The sequence below is a fragment of the Hypanus sabinus genome, chromosome 9 (assembly GCF_030144855.1).
Source record: "Hypanus sabinus isolate sHypSab1 chromosome 9, sHypSab1.hap1, whole genome shotgun sequence".
In the NCBI taxonomy this organism is placed as follows: domain Eukaryota; kingdom Metazoa; phylum Chordata; class Chondrichthyes; order Myliobatiformes; family Dasyatidae; genus Hypanus; species Hypanus sabinus.
The window spans coordinates 169173255-169188415 of record NC_082714.1 but is presented as its reverse complement, the minus strand read 5'-3'; the positions used below and the strand labels follow the sequence as shown (position 1 = coordinate 169188415).

The window sequence follows — 15161 nt, the reverse complement described above, 5'->3', positions numbered from 1 at the left end:
ATCTCTTGCAGGATGTTAGGGATAAATTTGTCCTGGTGAGGAAGATAAAGAATGGTTGGGTGACAAGTGAGGTGGAAAATCTAGTCAGGTGGAAGGAGGCAGCACACATGAGGTTTAGGAAGCAAGGATCAGATGGAGCTATTGACTATAGGGTAGCAAGAAAGGAGCTGAAGAAGGGGGGGATGCGAAAGCTTTAGCAAGTAGGATAAAGGAAAACCTCAAAGCACTCTTCAATTATATGAAGGATGACAGGAATGAAGGTAGGACCGATTAGAGATGAAGGTAGGAAGATGTGCCTGGAGGCTGTGGAAGTGAGTGAGGTCCTCGATGAATATTTCTCTTCAGTATTCACCAATGAGAGGGAACTTGATGACAGTGAGGACAATGAGGTTGATGTTCTGGAGCATGTTCATATTAAGGGAGAAGAGGTGTTGGAGTTGTTAAAATACTTTAGGACAGATAGGTCCCTGGGGCTTGACTGAATAATCCCCAGGTTGCTCCACGAGACAAGAGAAGAGATTGCTGAGCCTCTGACTAGGGTCTTTATATCCTCGTTGTCCATAGGAATGGTACCGGAGGATTGGAGGGAGGTGAATGTTGTCCCCTTGTTCAAAAAAGGTAGGGATAGTCCAGGTAATTATAGACCAGTAAGCCTTAAGTCTGTGGTGGGAAAGCTGTTGGAAAAGATTCTTAGAGATAGGATCTATAGTCATTTAGAGAATCATGGTCTGATCAGGGACAGTCAGCATGGCTTTGTGAAGGGCAGATCATGTCTAACAAGCCTGATAGTTCTTTGAGGAGGTGACCAGGCATATAGATGAGGGTAGTGCAGTGGATGTGATTTACATGGATTTTAGTAAGGCATTTGACAAGGTTCCACACTGTAGGCTTGGCTTACTCAAAGTCAGAAGGCATGGGATGCAGGGAAGTTTGGCCAGGTGGATTCAGAATTGGCTTGCCTGCAGAAAGCAGAGGGTCAAGGTGGAGGGAGTACATTCGGATTGGAGGGTCGTAACTAGTGATGTCCCACAAGGATCTGTTCTGGGACCTCTACTTTTTGTGATTTTTATTAAAGACCTGGATGTGGGGGTAGAAGGGTGGGGTTGGCAAGTTTGAAGACGACACAAAGGTTGGTGGTTTTGTGGATAGTGTAGAGGATTGTCGAAGATTGCAGAGAGACATTGATAGGATGCAGAAGTGGGCTGAGAAATGGCAGATGGAGTTCAACCTGGAGAAGTGTGAGGTGGTACACTTTGGAAGGACAAACTCCAAGGCAGATTACAAAGTAAATGGCAGGATACTTGGAAGTGTGGAGGAGCAGAGGGATCTAGGGGTACATGTCTACAGATTCCTAAAAGTTGCCTCACAGGTAGATAGGGTAGTTAAGAAAGCTTAAGGGGTGTTAGCTTTCATAAGTTGAGGGATAGAGTTTAAGAGTCGCGAGGTAATGATGCAGCTCTATAAAACTCGGGTTAGGCCACACTTGGAGTACTCTGTCCAGTTCTGGTCGCCTCACTATAGGAAGGATGTGGAAACATTGAAAAGGGTACAGGAGATTTACCAAGATGTGGCCTGGTTTAGAGAGTATGGATTATGATCAGAGATTAAGGGAGCTAGGGCTTCTCTCTTTGGAGAGAAGGAGGATGAGGGGAGATATGTTAGAGGTATACAAGATATTAAGAGGACTAGATAGTGGATATACAGCGCCTCTTTCCCAGGGCACCACTGCTCAATACAAGAGGACATTGCTTTAAGGTAAGGGGAGGGAAGTTCAAGGGGGATATTAGAGGAAGGCTTTTTACTCCGAGTGGTTGGTGCGTGGAATGCACTGCCTGAGTCTGTGGCGGAGGCAGATACACTAGTGAAATTTAAAAGATTACTTGTCAGGTTTATAGAGGAATTTAAAGTGGGATGTTATATGGGAGGCAGGGTTTAAGAGTTGGCACAGCATTGTGGGCCAAAGGGTAGTGCTGTATTATTCTAACACCTCTCCAACTGTTAAGTATGGTGGTGGATCAATCATGCTTTGGGCTTGTGTTGCAGCCAGTGGCATGGGGAACATTTCACTGGTAGAGGGAAGAATGAATTTTATTAAATACCAGCAAATTCTGGTAAAAAAAGAGCTGAAGATGAAAAGAGGATGGCTTCTGCAACAGGATAATGATCCTAAACACCTCAAAATCTACAAAGGACTACCTCAAGAGGCACAACCTAAAAAAATCTGTGGATAGACCTCAAAAGGGCAGTGCATGCAAAATGGCCCAAGAATCTCACGGTACTTGAAGCCTTATGCAAGGAAGGATGGGCGAAAATCCCCCAAACAAGAATTGAAAGACTCTTAGCTGGCTATAGAAAGTGTTTAGAAGCTGTAATACTTGCCGATGGGGGTGTTATTAAGTACTGACCATGCAGGGTGCCCAATCGTTGCTTCGGACCCTTTCCCTTTTTTGTTATTTTGAAACTGTAAAAGATGGAAATAAAAAAAGTAATGTTGCTTAAAATATTAAAGAAATGTGTTACTTTTAACTTTATGCCTTTTGGAAATCAGGTCATCTTTTACTCGCTTAGCTATTCACAGTAACAGAAATTTTGACCAGCGGTGCCCAAATTTTTGCATGCCACTGTACATCTTTGGAACTGCTGGAGATGAGTAAGGCTCTTGCTGAGTATTTCTCTGGTTTAATGGTAGTGATAGATGTGAAGACTTTAGATTAGGGAAAGATTTTGGGGAGGTCTGGTGAATAGCCTGCTTTGCAGTAGCGGGGTTGTTGGATGTTTTAATATATGAATGTAGACATATCTTCAAGGCCTGATACAATGGATTATGGATAATTGGGCCATCAGTAAATCAGGGCTGCTGCTTAATTAGGCCAAAATGTACTGGTCCTGATGTGTCCCAATTAATCAAATTTTGCTACAGGTTTCCCCCACTATCCAAAGGTAGAGCGTTACTATGAAACTGTTTGTAAGCCAAAATGTCGTAAAGCGAAGAAGCAATTTCTATTAATTTATATGGGGAAAATTTTTGAGCATTCCCAGATCCAAAAAATAACCTACCGAATCATACCAAATAACATATAAAACCTAAAATAACACTAACATATAGTAAAAGCAGGAATGATATGATAAATATACAGCCTATATAAAGTAGAACTATTGTATGTGTGGTGTAGTTTCACTTATCAGATCGGGAAGACTGGATGGAGGTAAAGATTGGTTTTAAGTGCAGCAAGGAAAGGCTTGGGAACTCTTGACCATTAAGTCTAATATGAGGTCGAGCCCTGAAGAAGGGTCTTACCTGAAACATTGACTGTTTATTCTTTTCTGTAAACACTGCCTGACCTGTTGAGTCCTTCCAGCATTCTGTGTTGATGAGTTAGTAAGTTACTATAGGGGATTCTGAGTGAGGAGGTGAATCTGGATAGATGTGGATTAATTAGGGGTAGTCAGCATGTCTTTGGGAGGTTGTCTTATGAATTGGAGTGACTTTGATCATAAAAGAAATTCAATGTGGGCATGGCTGTGCTGGAAGGTTAGGTCATGTGGAATCCGGGAAGGGCTGGCTAATTGGATACAGAATTAATTTAATGACAGAAAGCAGAGGGCAATGGTGGGAAGTTGCTTGTTTTAACTGGAAATGTATGACTAGTGTTCCCCAGGGCCCATTATTGCTTGTTATCTACCTCAAAGAATGTACAAGGAATGGTTTGTAAGCTTGTAGGTGACTGAATTGGTGGTGTAGAAATAGTCAGCATAGCTTTGTCAAAGGCAGATCGTGCCTTACGAACCTGATTGAACTTTTTGAGGATGTGACTAAGCACATTGATGAAGGTAAACCCCTAGATGTAGTGTATATGGATTTGAGCAAGGCATTTAATAAGGTACCCCATGCAAGACTTATTGAGAAAGTAAGGAGGCATGGGATCCAAGGGGAAACACGAGGAAATCTGCAGATGCTGGAAATTGAAGCAACACACAAAAATGCAGGTGGAACACAGTAGGCCCAGGCAGCATCAATAGGGAGAAGTGCTGTTGACGTTTCGGGTCAAGACCTGAAATGTCGACAGTGCTTCTTCCTATAGATGCTGCCTGGCCTGCTGTGTTCCACCAGCATTTTGTGTGTGTTGGATCCAAGGGGACATTGCTTTGTGGATCCAGAGCTGGCTTGCCCACAGAAGGCAAACTGGTTGTAGACGAGTCATATTCTGCATGGAGGTTGGTCAACAGTGGTGTGCCTCGGAGATCTGTTTTGGGGCCCCTATTCTTTGTGATTTTTATAAATGACGTGGATGAGGAAGTGGAGGGATGGGTTTGTAAATTTGCTGATGACACAAAGGTTGGGAATGTGGACAATGTGGGGGGCTGTCAGAGATTACAACGGGACATTGATAACATGCAAAACTGGGCTGAGAAGTGGCAGATGGAGTTCAACCCAGATAAGTGTGAAGTGGTTCATTTTGGTAGGTCAAATAGGATGGTAGAGTATAGTATTAATGGTAAGACTCTTGGTAGTGTGGAGGATCAGAGGGATCTTGGGGTCCAAGTCCATAGGACACTCAAAGCAGCTGTGCAGGTTGACTCTGTGGCTAAGAAGGCATATGGTGCATTGGCCTTCATCAATCATGGGATTGAGTTTAAGAGCCGAGAGGTAATGTTGCAGCTGTATAGGACTCTGGTCAGACCCCACTTGGAATACTGTGCTCAGTTCTGGTCTCCTCACTATAGGAAGGAATTGGAAACCATAGAAAGGGTGCAGAGGAAATTTACAAGTATTTTGCCTGGATTGGGGAGCATGCCTTATGAGAATAGTTTGAGTGAACTTGGCCTTTTCTCCTTGGAGCGATGGAGAATGAGAGGGCTGAAATGGCTAGCACGAGAGGGCATAGTTTTAAGGTGCTTGTAAGTAGTTAGAGATGTTGCGCAGAGAGTGCTGAGCGCAAGGGCTGGTCACAGTGGAGGTGGAAACGATAGGGTCTTTTAAGAGACTCCTGGATGGCTACATGGAGCTTAGAAAAATAGAGGACTATGGGTAAAGCATAGGTAGTCCTAGGGTAGGGACATGTTTGGCACAGCTTTTTGAGCCAAAGGACCTGGTATTGTACTGTGTTTATGTTTCTATAGTGGACAGTGAAGGAAGTTATAAAATATAGGGGTTCATTAGCTGAGTAAGTGTCAGAGTTCAAGTTTAATTATTACACAGCTATACAAGAATATAGCCAAATAAAAAGAGCATTCCACTGGGGTCAAGGTGCAATACAGCATATTGCACATGTGGTTATGAAATGCTTAGTCAACAGGGAAAAATATAATATCGCCCATGTATCTGAGTGGCACAAGCTTGTTCTTTCAAATCAAATGAAGTTTAATTATCATGGATACAGTGTAAACAAGACAGTGTTCCTCTGAGGAGAAGTTGCATGACATACATTCAATATATCTATTTACCATGTTTTTTTGACTGAATGGGACAGACATTGTTGGGGGTGAGCCAGCAGTGAGAGTGGGAGAGTCAGGCTTTGATGAGAAGAGGCTGAAGCCAAAGAAACAGGTTTGAAGATTTGGTCTTGGTTGCCCATTGTACAGTGCAGGCAGGATTGCAGATATGACAGTGGAATACTCCTCCTGTAGGAGATGAAAATTCATGGAACCTGATGGTCTCCCTGATGACTACATCTGCGGGAAGTGCAGCCAACTCCAGCTCATGAAAAACTGCATTAAGGTGGTAGAGCCGGATAAACTTAAGATCATCCAGGAGGCAGAGCAATTGATAGGTACGACTTTTGAGCAGGTGGTTACACCAAAAGTGCAGAATTTGATGAGTAGATGGGTGAACACTGAGGGAGGTAAAGGGAGAAAGAAGCCAGAGCAGGTTGTCCCTGTGGCTATTTCCCTCAGCAGCAAGTATACCCCTTTGGAGACTGCTGAGGGCATGACCTATCTGGGTTGGTACCCATGACATAAGCAGGGGAGGAGCAGAGGAGGCTGAAGAGCAGGACCTCCATGGTCATAATCTCCGGTTTACACTCAGTGCCGCGAAGTGGTGATGGTCAGAACAGGAAGATGGTGCAAATGAATTAGTGGCTGAGGAGATGGTGCAGGGGACAGGGTTTTAAGTAATTGGATCATTGGAACTTTCACTGGGGAAGGAGTGACCTGTACAAGTGGGACGGGTTGCACCTGAACTGGAAGGGAACCAATTTCCTGATGGGAGGTTTGCTAATGATATTGGTGAGGGTTTAAACTAGATTGCAGTGGGATGGGAACTGGAGTGTAGAGGCAGAGGACTGGGTGGTTGACGCACACGTAGAGACAGCTTGTAGTGAGTTTGTAAGGGAGGATAGGCAGATGATGGGCAAAGATGCACTCAGCCTGATGGTTTGAGATGTGTCTATTTTACTGCAAGGAGCATCATAAACAAGGCGGATGAATGTAGAGTGTGGATCAGTACGTGAAACTATGATGTTGTGGCCATTATAGAGATTTGGATGTCTTAGGGGCAGGAATGGTTGCTGAGTGCAGGGCTTTAGAGGGAGGCAAGAGGTAGGGAGGGGCATTGCTAATCAGGTATAGTATCATGGCTGCAGAAAAGGAGGAAGCCATGGAAGGATTGTCTACTGAGTCAGTGTGGGTGGAAGTCAGAAATAGGAAGGAGTCAATAACACTTGTGTGTTTTTATAGACCCCCACCCCCAATAGTAACAGATATTGAGGAGCTGATAGGGAGGCAGATTCTGGAATGGTGCGATAATAATAGGGTTGTTGTGATCGGTGATGTTAACTTTCCTAATATTGACTGCCATCTCCTTAGAGCAAGGGGTTTAGATGGGGTGGAGTTTGTTAGGTATGTTCAGGAATGTTTCCTGATGTAATATGTAGATAAGCCAACGAAAGGAGAGGCTGTACCCTGATCTGGTATTGGGAAATGAAGCTGGTCAGGTGTCAGATCTCTCGGTGGGAGAGCATTTTGGATGTAATGATCACAACTCTATCTCCTTTACCGTAGCACTGGAGAAGGATAGACATAGACAATTTGGGAAAATATTTAATTGGAGTAGAGGTAAATATGATGCTGTTGGGCAGGAACTTGGGAACATAAATTGGGAGCAAATATTCTTGGGAGACTGTGACAAATGTTCAAGGAAAATTTGTATGGCATTCTGCATGGTTATGTTCCATTGAGGCAGGGGAAGGATGGTAAGGTAAAAGAACCATGGTGTACAAAGGATGTAGAAAATCTGGTTAAAGGAAAAGCTTACAAAAGGTTCAAGAAGAGAGGAACTGTTAGAGTTTTAGAAAATTACAAGGGTGCCAGGAAGCAGCTCAAGAATTCATTGGCTATATTTAAGAGGAAGTTAGATATGGCCCTTGTGGCTAAAGAGATCAGGGGGTATGGAGAGAAAGCAGGTACAGGGTTCTGAGATGGATGATCAGCCATGATCATACTGAATGGCGGTGTAGGCTCAAAGGGCCGAATGGCCTACTCCTGCACCTATTTTCTATGTTTTTATGTTTCTATGAGATGTACCCCAGGCTACTGTGGAAAGTGAGGGAGGCGATTGCTGAGTCTCGGGTGATGATATTTGCAACATCAATAGGGACGGGTGAGTTACCAGAGGATTGGAAAGTTAAAAATGTTGTTCCCCTTTTCAAGAAAGGATGTTGAGATAACCAGGAAATTGTAGACCTGTGAGTCTTTGTTCAGTGGTGGCAAGTTGTTGAAGATCCTGGGAGGCAGTGATTTATGAACATTTATGTAATGTTAAAATTGTACAAGGCATTGGTAAGGCCAAATTTGGAATATTGTGTACAGTTCTGGTCACCAAATTATAGGAAAGGTATCAATAAATTAGAGAGTGCAGAGACGATTTACTAGGATGTTACCTGGGTTTCAGCACTTAAGTTACAGAGAAAGGTTGAACAAGTTAGGTCTCTATACATTGGAGCGTAGAAGGTTGAGGGGGGATTTGATCGAGGTATTTAAAATTTTGAGAGGGATAGATAGAGTTGACGTGAACAGGCTGTTTCCATTGAGAGTAGGGGAGATTCAAACGAGAGGACATGATTTGAGAGTTAGGGGGCAGAAGTTTAAGGGAAACACGAGGGGGTATTTCTTTACTCAGAGTGATAGCTGTGTGGAATGAGCTTCCTGTAGAAGTAGTAGAGGCCAGTTCAGTTGTGTCATTTAAGGTAAAATTGGATAGGTATATGGACAGGAAAGGAGTGGAGGGTTATGGGCTGAGTGCGGGTAGGTGGGACTAGGTAAGATTAAGGGCTCGGCACTGACTAGGAGGGCCGAGATGGCCTGTTTCCGTGCTGTGATTGTTATATGATTATATTTGGAGAGCCATAATCTGATTAGGAGTAGTCAGCATGGCTTTGTCAAGGGCAGGTTGTGCCTTACGAGCCTGATTGAATTCTTTGAGGATGTGACAAAACACATCGACAAAGGTACAGCAGTGGATATTGTTTATATGGATTCCAGTAAGGCATTTGATAAGATTCCCCATGCAAGGCTCATTCAGAAAGTAAGGAGTTGTAGCGATGTCTCTAGCTCTGTATGTAGTACAATGACACGCAGTTGGTAAGTTGTTTTGAGACTAGTTTATTCAAACTTCGCCACACTGGCTTTTAATCCCTAGTTCCCAGCCTCTTCGGGCAGAAATGACATCAGAGGTGCATTACCAAAGTCTCTCCCTGCGCGCGGGCTATTTGTGAGCCGGTTCGCCTGCGCAGAAAGTGGGTTGCCACATAACCCCCCCCCAGAACCGGCGATACACCCCCCAATGACCTCAGTCTGGATCAGTTTCCGTTTGGCTATCTGCCTCTGCGCCGCGGTGCCTGAACCTCGACAGGCTGCGCCAAGTCCACAAGGGCTGGTTTGAGTCGGTCCACCGTGGAAACCTCCTCTTACCCCCCCAATGTCCAGAACGGTCGTGGACCCATTGTTCCTGAGCACCTTGAACGGCCCCTTGTACAGCTGCTGTAGCAGTGCCCAGTGTGCGCCCCTTCATACAAACACAAACTTACAATTCTGCAGGTCTTTGGGTATGTAGGTCAGGGTCTGTCCGTGCTGTGAAGTCGGTACGGGGGTCAGGTTGCCAATCCTTTCGCGTAGTCTGTCCAGGACTGCTGCGGGTTCTTCCTCTTGCCCCCTTGGGGCTGGTATGAACTCTCCTGGGACAACCAGGGGTGTGCTGTACACCAACTTGGCCGACGAGGCGTGCAGATCCTCTTTGGGCGCTGTGCGAAGTCCAAGCAGGACCCAGGGAAGCTTGTCCACCCAGTTAGGTCCTCTCAGGCGGGCCATGAGAGCTGACTTCAAGTGACGGTGGAAGCATTCCACTAGTCCGTTCGACTGTGGGTGGTAGGCAGTAGTGTGGTGTAGCTGCATTCCCAACAGGCTGGCCACAGCCGACCACAGGCTGAAGGTGAACTGGGCGCCTCTGTCGGAGGTAATGTGGGCCGGTACCCTGAAGCGTGCTACCCAGGTTGTGATCAGTGCTCGAGCACAGGAATCGGCAGATGTGTCAGTGAGCGGGACCGCCTCTGGCCATCTCGTGAACCGGTCTACCATAGTTAGGAGGTACCGCCCTCCTCATGACACTGGTAGGGGCCCCCGATATCCACATGAATGTGGTCAAACCTCCGGCGGGTGGGTTTGAACTGCTGCGGCGGGGCTTTAGTGTGCCGCTGCACCTTGGCTGTTTGGCACTGCGCGCACATTCTGGCCCATTCGCTGACCTGTTTGTGAAGTCCGTGCCATGCGAACTTGCTGGAGACCAGCTGGACGGTTGTCCTGATAGATGGGTGCGCCAAACTGTGTATGGAGTTGAAAACTCGCTGCCGGGGCAATGGGGTGAGATTGGCCAGTAGCCACGTCTCACCGGGGCCTACGAGGAAGTCTTGCAGCTGCAAACCCGAGTCTGCAGTCCTGTAGCTGGGCATCTCGTCGTCTGCCTGCTGTGCCTCCACCAGTGCTGCATAGTCCACCCCCAGGGACAGAGCCTGGACAGTTGGTCTGGAGAGTGCATCCGCCATGACGTTGTCCTTTCCCGAGACATGCTGGATGTCCGTCGTGTACTCGGAGATGTAGGACAGATGTCGCTGCTGACGAGCCGACCAGGGATCAGACACCTTCGTGAACGCGAAGGTCAACGGTTTGCGGTCTGAATGCAGTGAACAGCCTGCCTTCTAAGAAGTACCTGAAATGCCGGATTGCCAGATACAGTGCCAACAGCTCCTGGTTGAAGGCACTGTACTTGACTTCGGGTGGTCGTAGGGGTTTGCTGAAGAACGCTAGGGGTTGCCAGCGCCCCTCGATGAGTTGCTGCAGCACCTCACTGACTGCTGTGTCGGATGCGTCCACCGTGAGGTCATCAGAACGTCCGTTCTGGGGTGCACCAGCATCGCGGCATCTGCCAAGGCTTCCTTGGCTTTAACGAAAGCAGCTGCAGCCTCCTTGTCCCAAGTAATGTCCTTGCCTTTACCCGACATCAGGGTGTACAAAGGGCGCATGATACGGGCTGCTGAGGGGAGGAAACGGTGGTAGAAGTTCACCAGACCAACAAACTCTTGCAGGCCTTTGACTGTGCTGGGACAGGCAAAGTGGCGGATCGTGTCTACCTTAGCGGGCAGAGGTGTTGCCCCGTCTTTGGTAATCCTGTGGTCCAGGAAGTTGATGGTGTCGACTGAACTGGCATTTGGCCGGGTTGATCATGGGGCTGAAATCACTCAGGCAGGAGTAGAACTGGCGGAAGTGGGACAGATGCTCCTGGTGACTACTGCTGGCTATGAGGATGTCATTCAAATAGATGAAAGCAAAGTCCAGGTCGCTGCCCACCGCATCCATTAGCTGCTGGAAAGTCTGTGCGGCATTCTTCAGGCCGAGCGGCATTCGGAGGAATTCGAACAGGCTGAGCGGGGGTGATGAGTGCTGCTTTGGGGATGTCTTCAGAGTGTACCGGGATTTGATGGTATCCCCGGACGAGGTCTACCTTAGAAAAGATTCTTGCCCCGGGCAGGTTTGCTGCAAAGTCCTGTAAGTGCGGCACGGGGTAGCAGTCTGGAGTTGTAGCCTCATTCAGTTTGCGGTAGTCGCTGCATGGTCTCCAGCCCCGGCTGCTTTGGGCACCATGTGCAGGGGGGAGGCCCATGGGCTGTTGGACCTCTGTATGATCCCCAATTCCTCCATCCTCTTGAACTCCTTCGCCAGGCGTAGCTTTTCTGGGGGGAGCCTTTGTGCATGGGCGTGGAGGGGTGATCCCTGGGTTGGGATGTAGTGCTGTACTCTGTGTCTGGACATGGCTGCTGTGAACTGTGGTGCCAGAATTGTTGGAAAGTCTGCCAGGATTCTGGTGAATTCGTTGTCCGACAGCGTGATGGAGTCCAGGTGTGGGGCCGGCAACTTGGCTTCACCCAGGGAGAATGTCTGGAAATTCTCGGCATGTACCAGTCTTTTCCCTTGCAAGTCGACCAGCAGGCTGTGAGCTCACAAGAAGTCCGCCCCCAGGAGTGGTTGGGCCACGGCAGCCAGCGTGAAGTCTCATGTGAACCAGCTGGCGCCGAACTGCAGCTGCACTGTGCGGGTGCCGTAGGTTCGTATCGTGCTGCCATTTGTGGCCCTCGGTGGTAAGACGCTGACTTCCCCTCCGGTGTCGACCAAGAAGTAGAGTCCCGACTGTTTGTCCCAGATGTACAAGGGGCTGTCCTGGTGGCCAGCCGCCATAGCCATTAGCGGCAGCTGGCCCTGACCCTTGCAGAGCGAGCGACAACGGCGGGCTTCTGTGCCCCACCGCTGGTGGTAGAAACACCACTGTTCACTGGCCTCCTCACTCCTGCCTCTGTGTTGTGTGCACCCCCTTGCCAGGCCTAGTCTGGTCTGCAAATGGTTTGGTAATCTGACCGACGGACGCCACGCTCCCCTTCTTGGCTTTCCACAGCACGTCTGCCCGGGCCGCGACCTTCCGGGGGGGGGGGGGGGGGTCACTGAAATCTGCGTCGGCCAGCAGCAGATGTATGTCCTCGGGCAGTTGCTCCAGGAACACTTGCTCGAACATGAGGCAGGGCCTGTGTCTGTCAGCCAGGGCCAGCATCTTGTTCATTGATGCTAATGGCGGCCTGTCTCCCTAACAGCAGGTGGGCACCTCGCTCATGCCGTGAGAGGCCAAAGGTCCCAATGAGCAGTGCTTTGAATGCTTCATATTTGCCACCTCCTGGGGGCGACTATGTGAAATCCGCAACCTGGGCGACTGTCTCCTGGTCAAGGGAGCTCACCACGTAATAGTAACACGTGGAATCAGAAGATATCTGTGGAATCTGGAACTGGGCTTCTGCTTGGCTCAACCACACGCATGGTCGCAGTATCCAGAAAGTTGGCAGTTTTAGCAAAACTACGTGAACAGATGAAGAGTCGGTCATCTTTGGTCCGAATCCCGTTTGGACCGTCAGGGTCACTAATGTAGCGATGTACTACATACAGAGCTAGAGACGACACGCAGTCGGTAAGTCGTTTCGAGACTAGTTTATTCAAACTTTGCAGCACTGGCTTTTAATCCCTAGTTCCCACCCTCTCCGGGTGGAAATGACGTCAGAGGTGCATTACCAAAGTCTCTCCCTGCGCGCGGGCTATTTGTGAGCCGGTTCGCCTGCGCAGAAAGTGGGTCGCCACAGAGTCATAGGACGCAAGGAGACCATGCTTTGTGGATCTGGAATTGGCTTGTCCACAGAATGCAAAAGGATGGTTGTAGATGCTTCGTATTCTGCATGGAGGATGGTGACCAGTGGTATTCCACAGGAATCTGTTCTGGGACCCCTCCTTGTGATTTTTATAAATGACCTGGATGAGGAAGTAGAAGGGTGGATTAGTAAGCTTGCTGATGACACAAAAGTTGGGTTTTCTGGATAGTCTGGAGGGTTGTAAGAGGTTACAGTGGGACATCAGTAAGATGCAGAAATGGACTAAGAATTGGCAGATGGAGTTCAACCCGGGTAAGTGTGAAGTGGTTTGTTTTGGTAGGTCAAGTTTGGAGACAGAATATAATAATGGCAAGACTCTTGGTACTGTGAAGGATCAGCGAGATCTTGGGGTCTGTGTCCATAGCTGCTGTGCAGATTGACAGTGTTAAGGTGTATGGTATGATGACCTTCAGCCATGGGATTGAGAGAACTGTGACATTAGTCAGACCCCACTTGGAATACTGTGTTCATTTCTGGTCACCTCACTACAGGAAGGATATGGATACCGTAGAGATTTTTAAAGATGCTACCTGGATTGGAGAGTGTGCTTTATGAGAATAGTTTGAGTGAACTTGGCCTTTTCTCCTTGGAACGACAGAGTGAGAGGTGACCTGATAGAGGTTTATAAAATGAGAGGCGTCGATTATGTGGATAGTCAGCAGCTTTTTCCCAGGGCTGAAATGGTTAACATGAGGGGGCAAGGTTTTAAGGTGCTTGGAAATAGTTACAAGGGGGATGATTGAGTTAAGTTTGTCCACACAGTGGTGAGTGCATGGAATGCAGTGCTGGCGACGGTGGTGGAAGCGGATACAATGGGGTCTTTCCAGAGTCTCTTGGATAGGTACATGGAGCTTAGAAAAATAATGGGCTATTCGGTGGGGTAATTCGAGGCAGTTTTTAAGAGTAGTTTACATGGTTGACACAACATTGTGGGCCGAAGGGCCTGTAATGTGCTGTAGATATCTTTGGTTCTATGAAACAATGTTGTTTGCTAACTTGTGTCTGAATTTTTTTTCTCATTATTAAAGCTGACATTAGTTTGGCTGAATGGGGTCGGAAAGCAATTGAAATTGCCGAAAATGAGATGCCTGGCTTGATGATGATGAGGAAGATGTATGGAGACACCAAACCACTCAAAGGGGCTCGAATCGCAGGCTGTCTTCACATGACTGTTCAAACAGCTGTATTAATTGAGACTCTTGTGGCACTTGGGGCAGAGGTAATGTTCAAGAAAACCATAATTTATGATAATATCTAATTTCAGTCGTTTTTTAATATTTTTAAAACTTGAGGTTGTATTGTAGTAAGATTCTAATTTTCCCAGCTGTGATTTCCCAGCATTTTCTGTTCTTTGAGATTCCAGCAGCTGCTGCTCAGTGCCAACAGTATTTTCCTTGGCTGTCCTTATTGTTTACAGCTCGAAAGAAATAAGTTGCCAGTTCTCATCCAGTAGTTTGTCAATATAGAAGTGCAGTACAGGAACAGGCCCTTGGCCCACAATGGTGTGCTGAACCACCTTCATCCAAAAGTGAATCCCTCCTACCTACAGAACATCCATTATCTCTCCATCTTCCTCACATTCACATGCTTATCAAAGCTTCTCTTAAAGATCTATAATGTATTTGCCTCTACCACCAACCAGACAGTGCATTTCAGGCATCCACCACCGAGTTCAAAAAACTTCCCTCTCTAATCCTCTTTGAATCTGCCCCCTCTCACTTTCAATGTATGCCCTCTGGTATAAAACATTTCTACTGTCTACTCTATCCCTCTCATGAGGTTTATAAGATTATCTCCCCTCAGCCTCCACCACTCAAGTTTGTCCAGTCTCTCATGTCCTCTAAACCAGGTAGCATCCTATTAAACCTCCTCTGCCCCTCTCCAAAGCCTCCACATCCCTCATAATGGAGTGACCAGAACTGTATGCAATGCTGCAAATGTGGCCTAACCAGGGTTTTATAAACAAACTTTTGACTTTTAAACTCAATGCCTCGATTAATAAAACAAGCATTCCATAGGCTAGCTTAATCACCCTATCCACCTGTGTAGCCACTTTCCAGGAGCTATGAAGGATCTTGACCTTAACTCTATTGCCAGGACTTTTCATGGCCCGTCCTGGCTTTCCTAATTCCCTTCAGTTCCTTCTTTTCTTTCTCAATCTTTATTATTATTGATAATGTGGACAAAATACAAATGATATATTAATAAAAAAATTACAAACATACAAATTCCATTACAGATGAAAAAAGACATAAACAATAGTTATGGTATAATGGGTTTACCAAGACATAAACCTACAGTATATGTATGAACATGGTAAGTCTAGATATTTTATAATATATGATATAAAAAAAACAGAAAGAAAAATATATAATGCAAAATTAACTAATCTACTAATCTAATGACTAATGAAGAAAAAAGAAGCAA

The 15161-nt window shown here is 46.8% G+C and overlaps 1 protein-coding gene across 2 annotated transcripts in view; it reads left to right on the top strand.

Moving 5' to 3' along the window:
- The window catches only part of ahcy (adenosylhomocysteinase), a 103613-nt gene that overhangs the window by 17142 nt on the left and 71310 nt on the right, over positions 1–15161 (top strand). For both annotated transcript variants that reach the window (XM_059981123.1, XM_059981122.1), the window contains one exon: positions 13763–13953. In XM_059981123.1, the coding sequence (XP_059837106.1) occupies positions 13763–13953 (191 nt within the window). The remainder of the gene's footprint in view (positions 1–13762; positions 13954–15161) is intronic.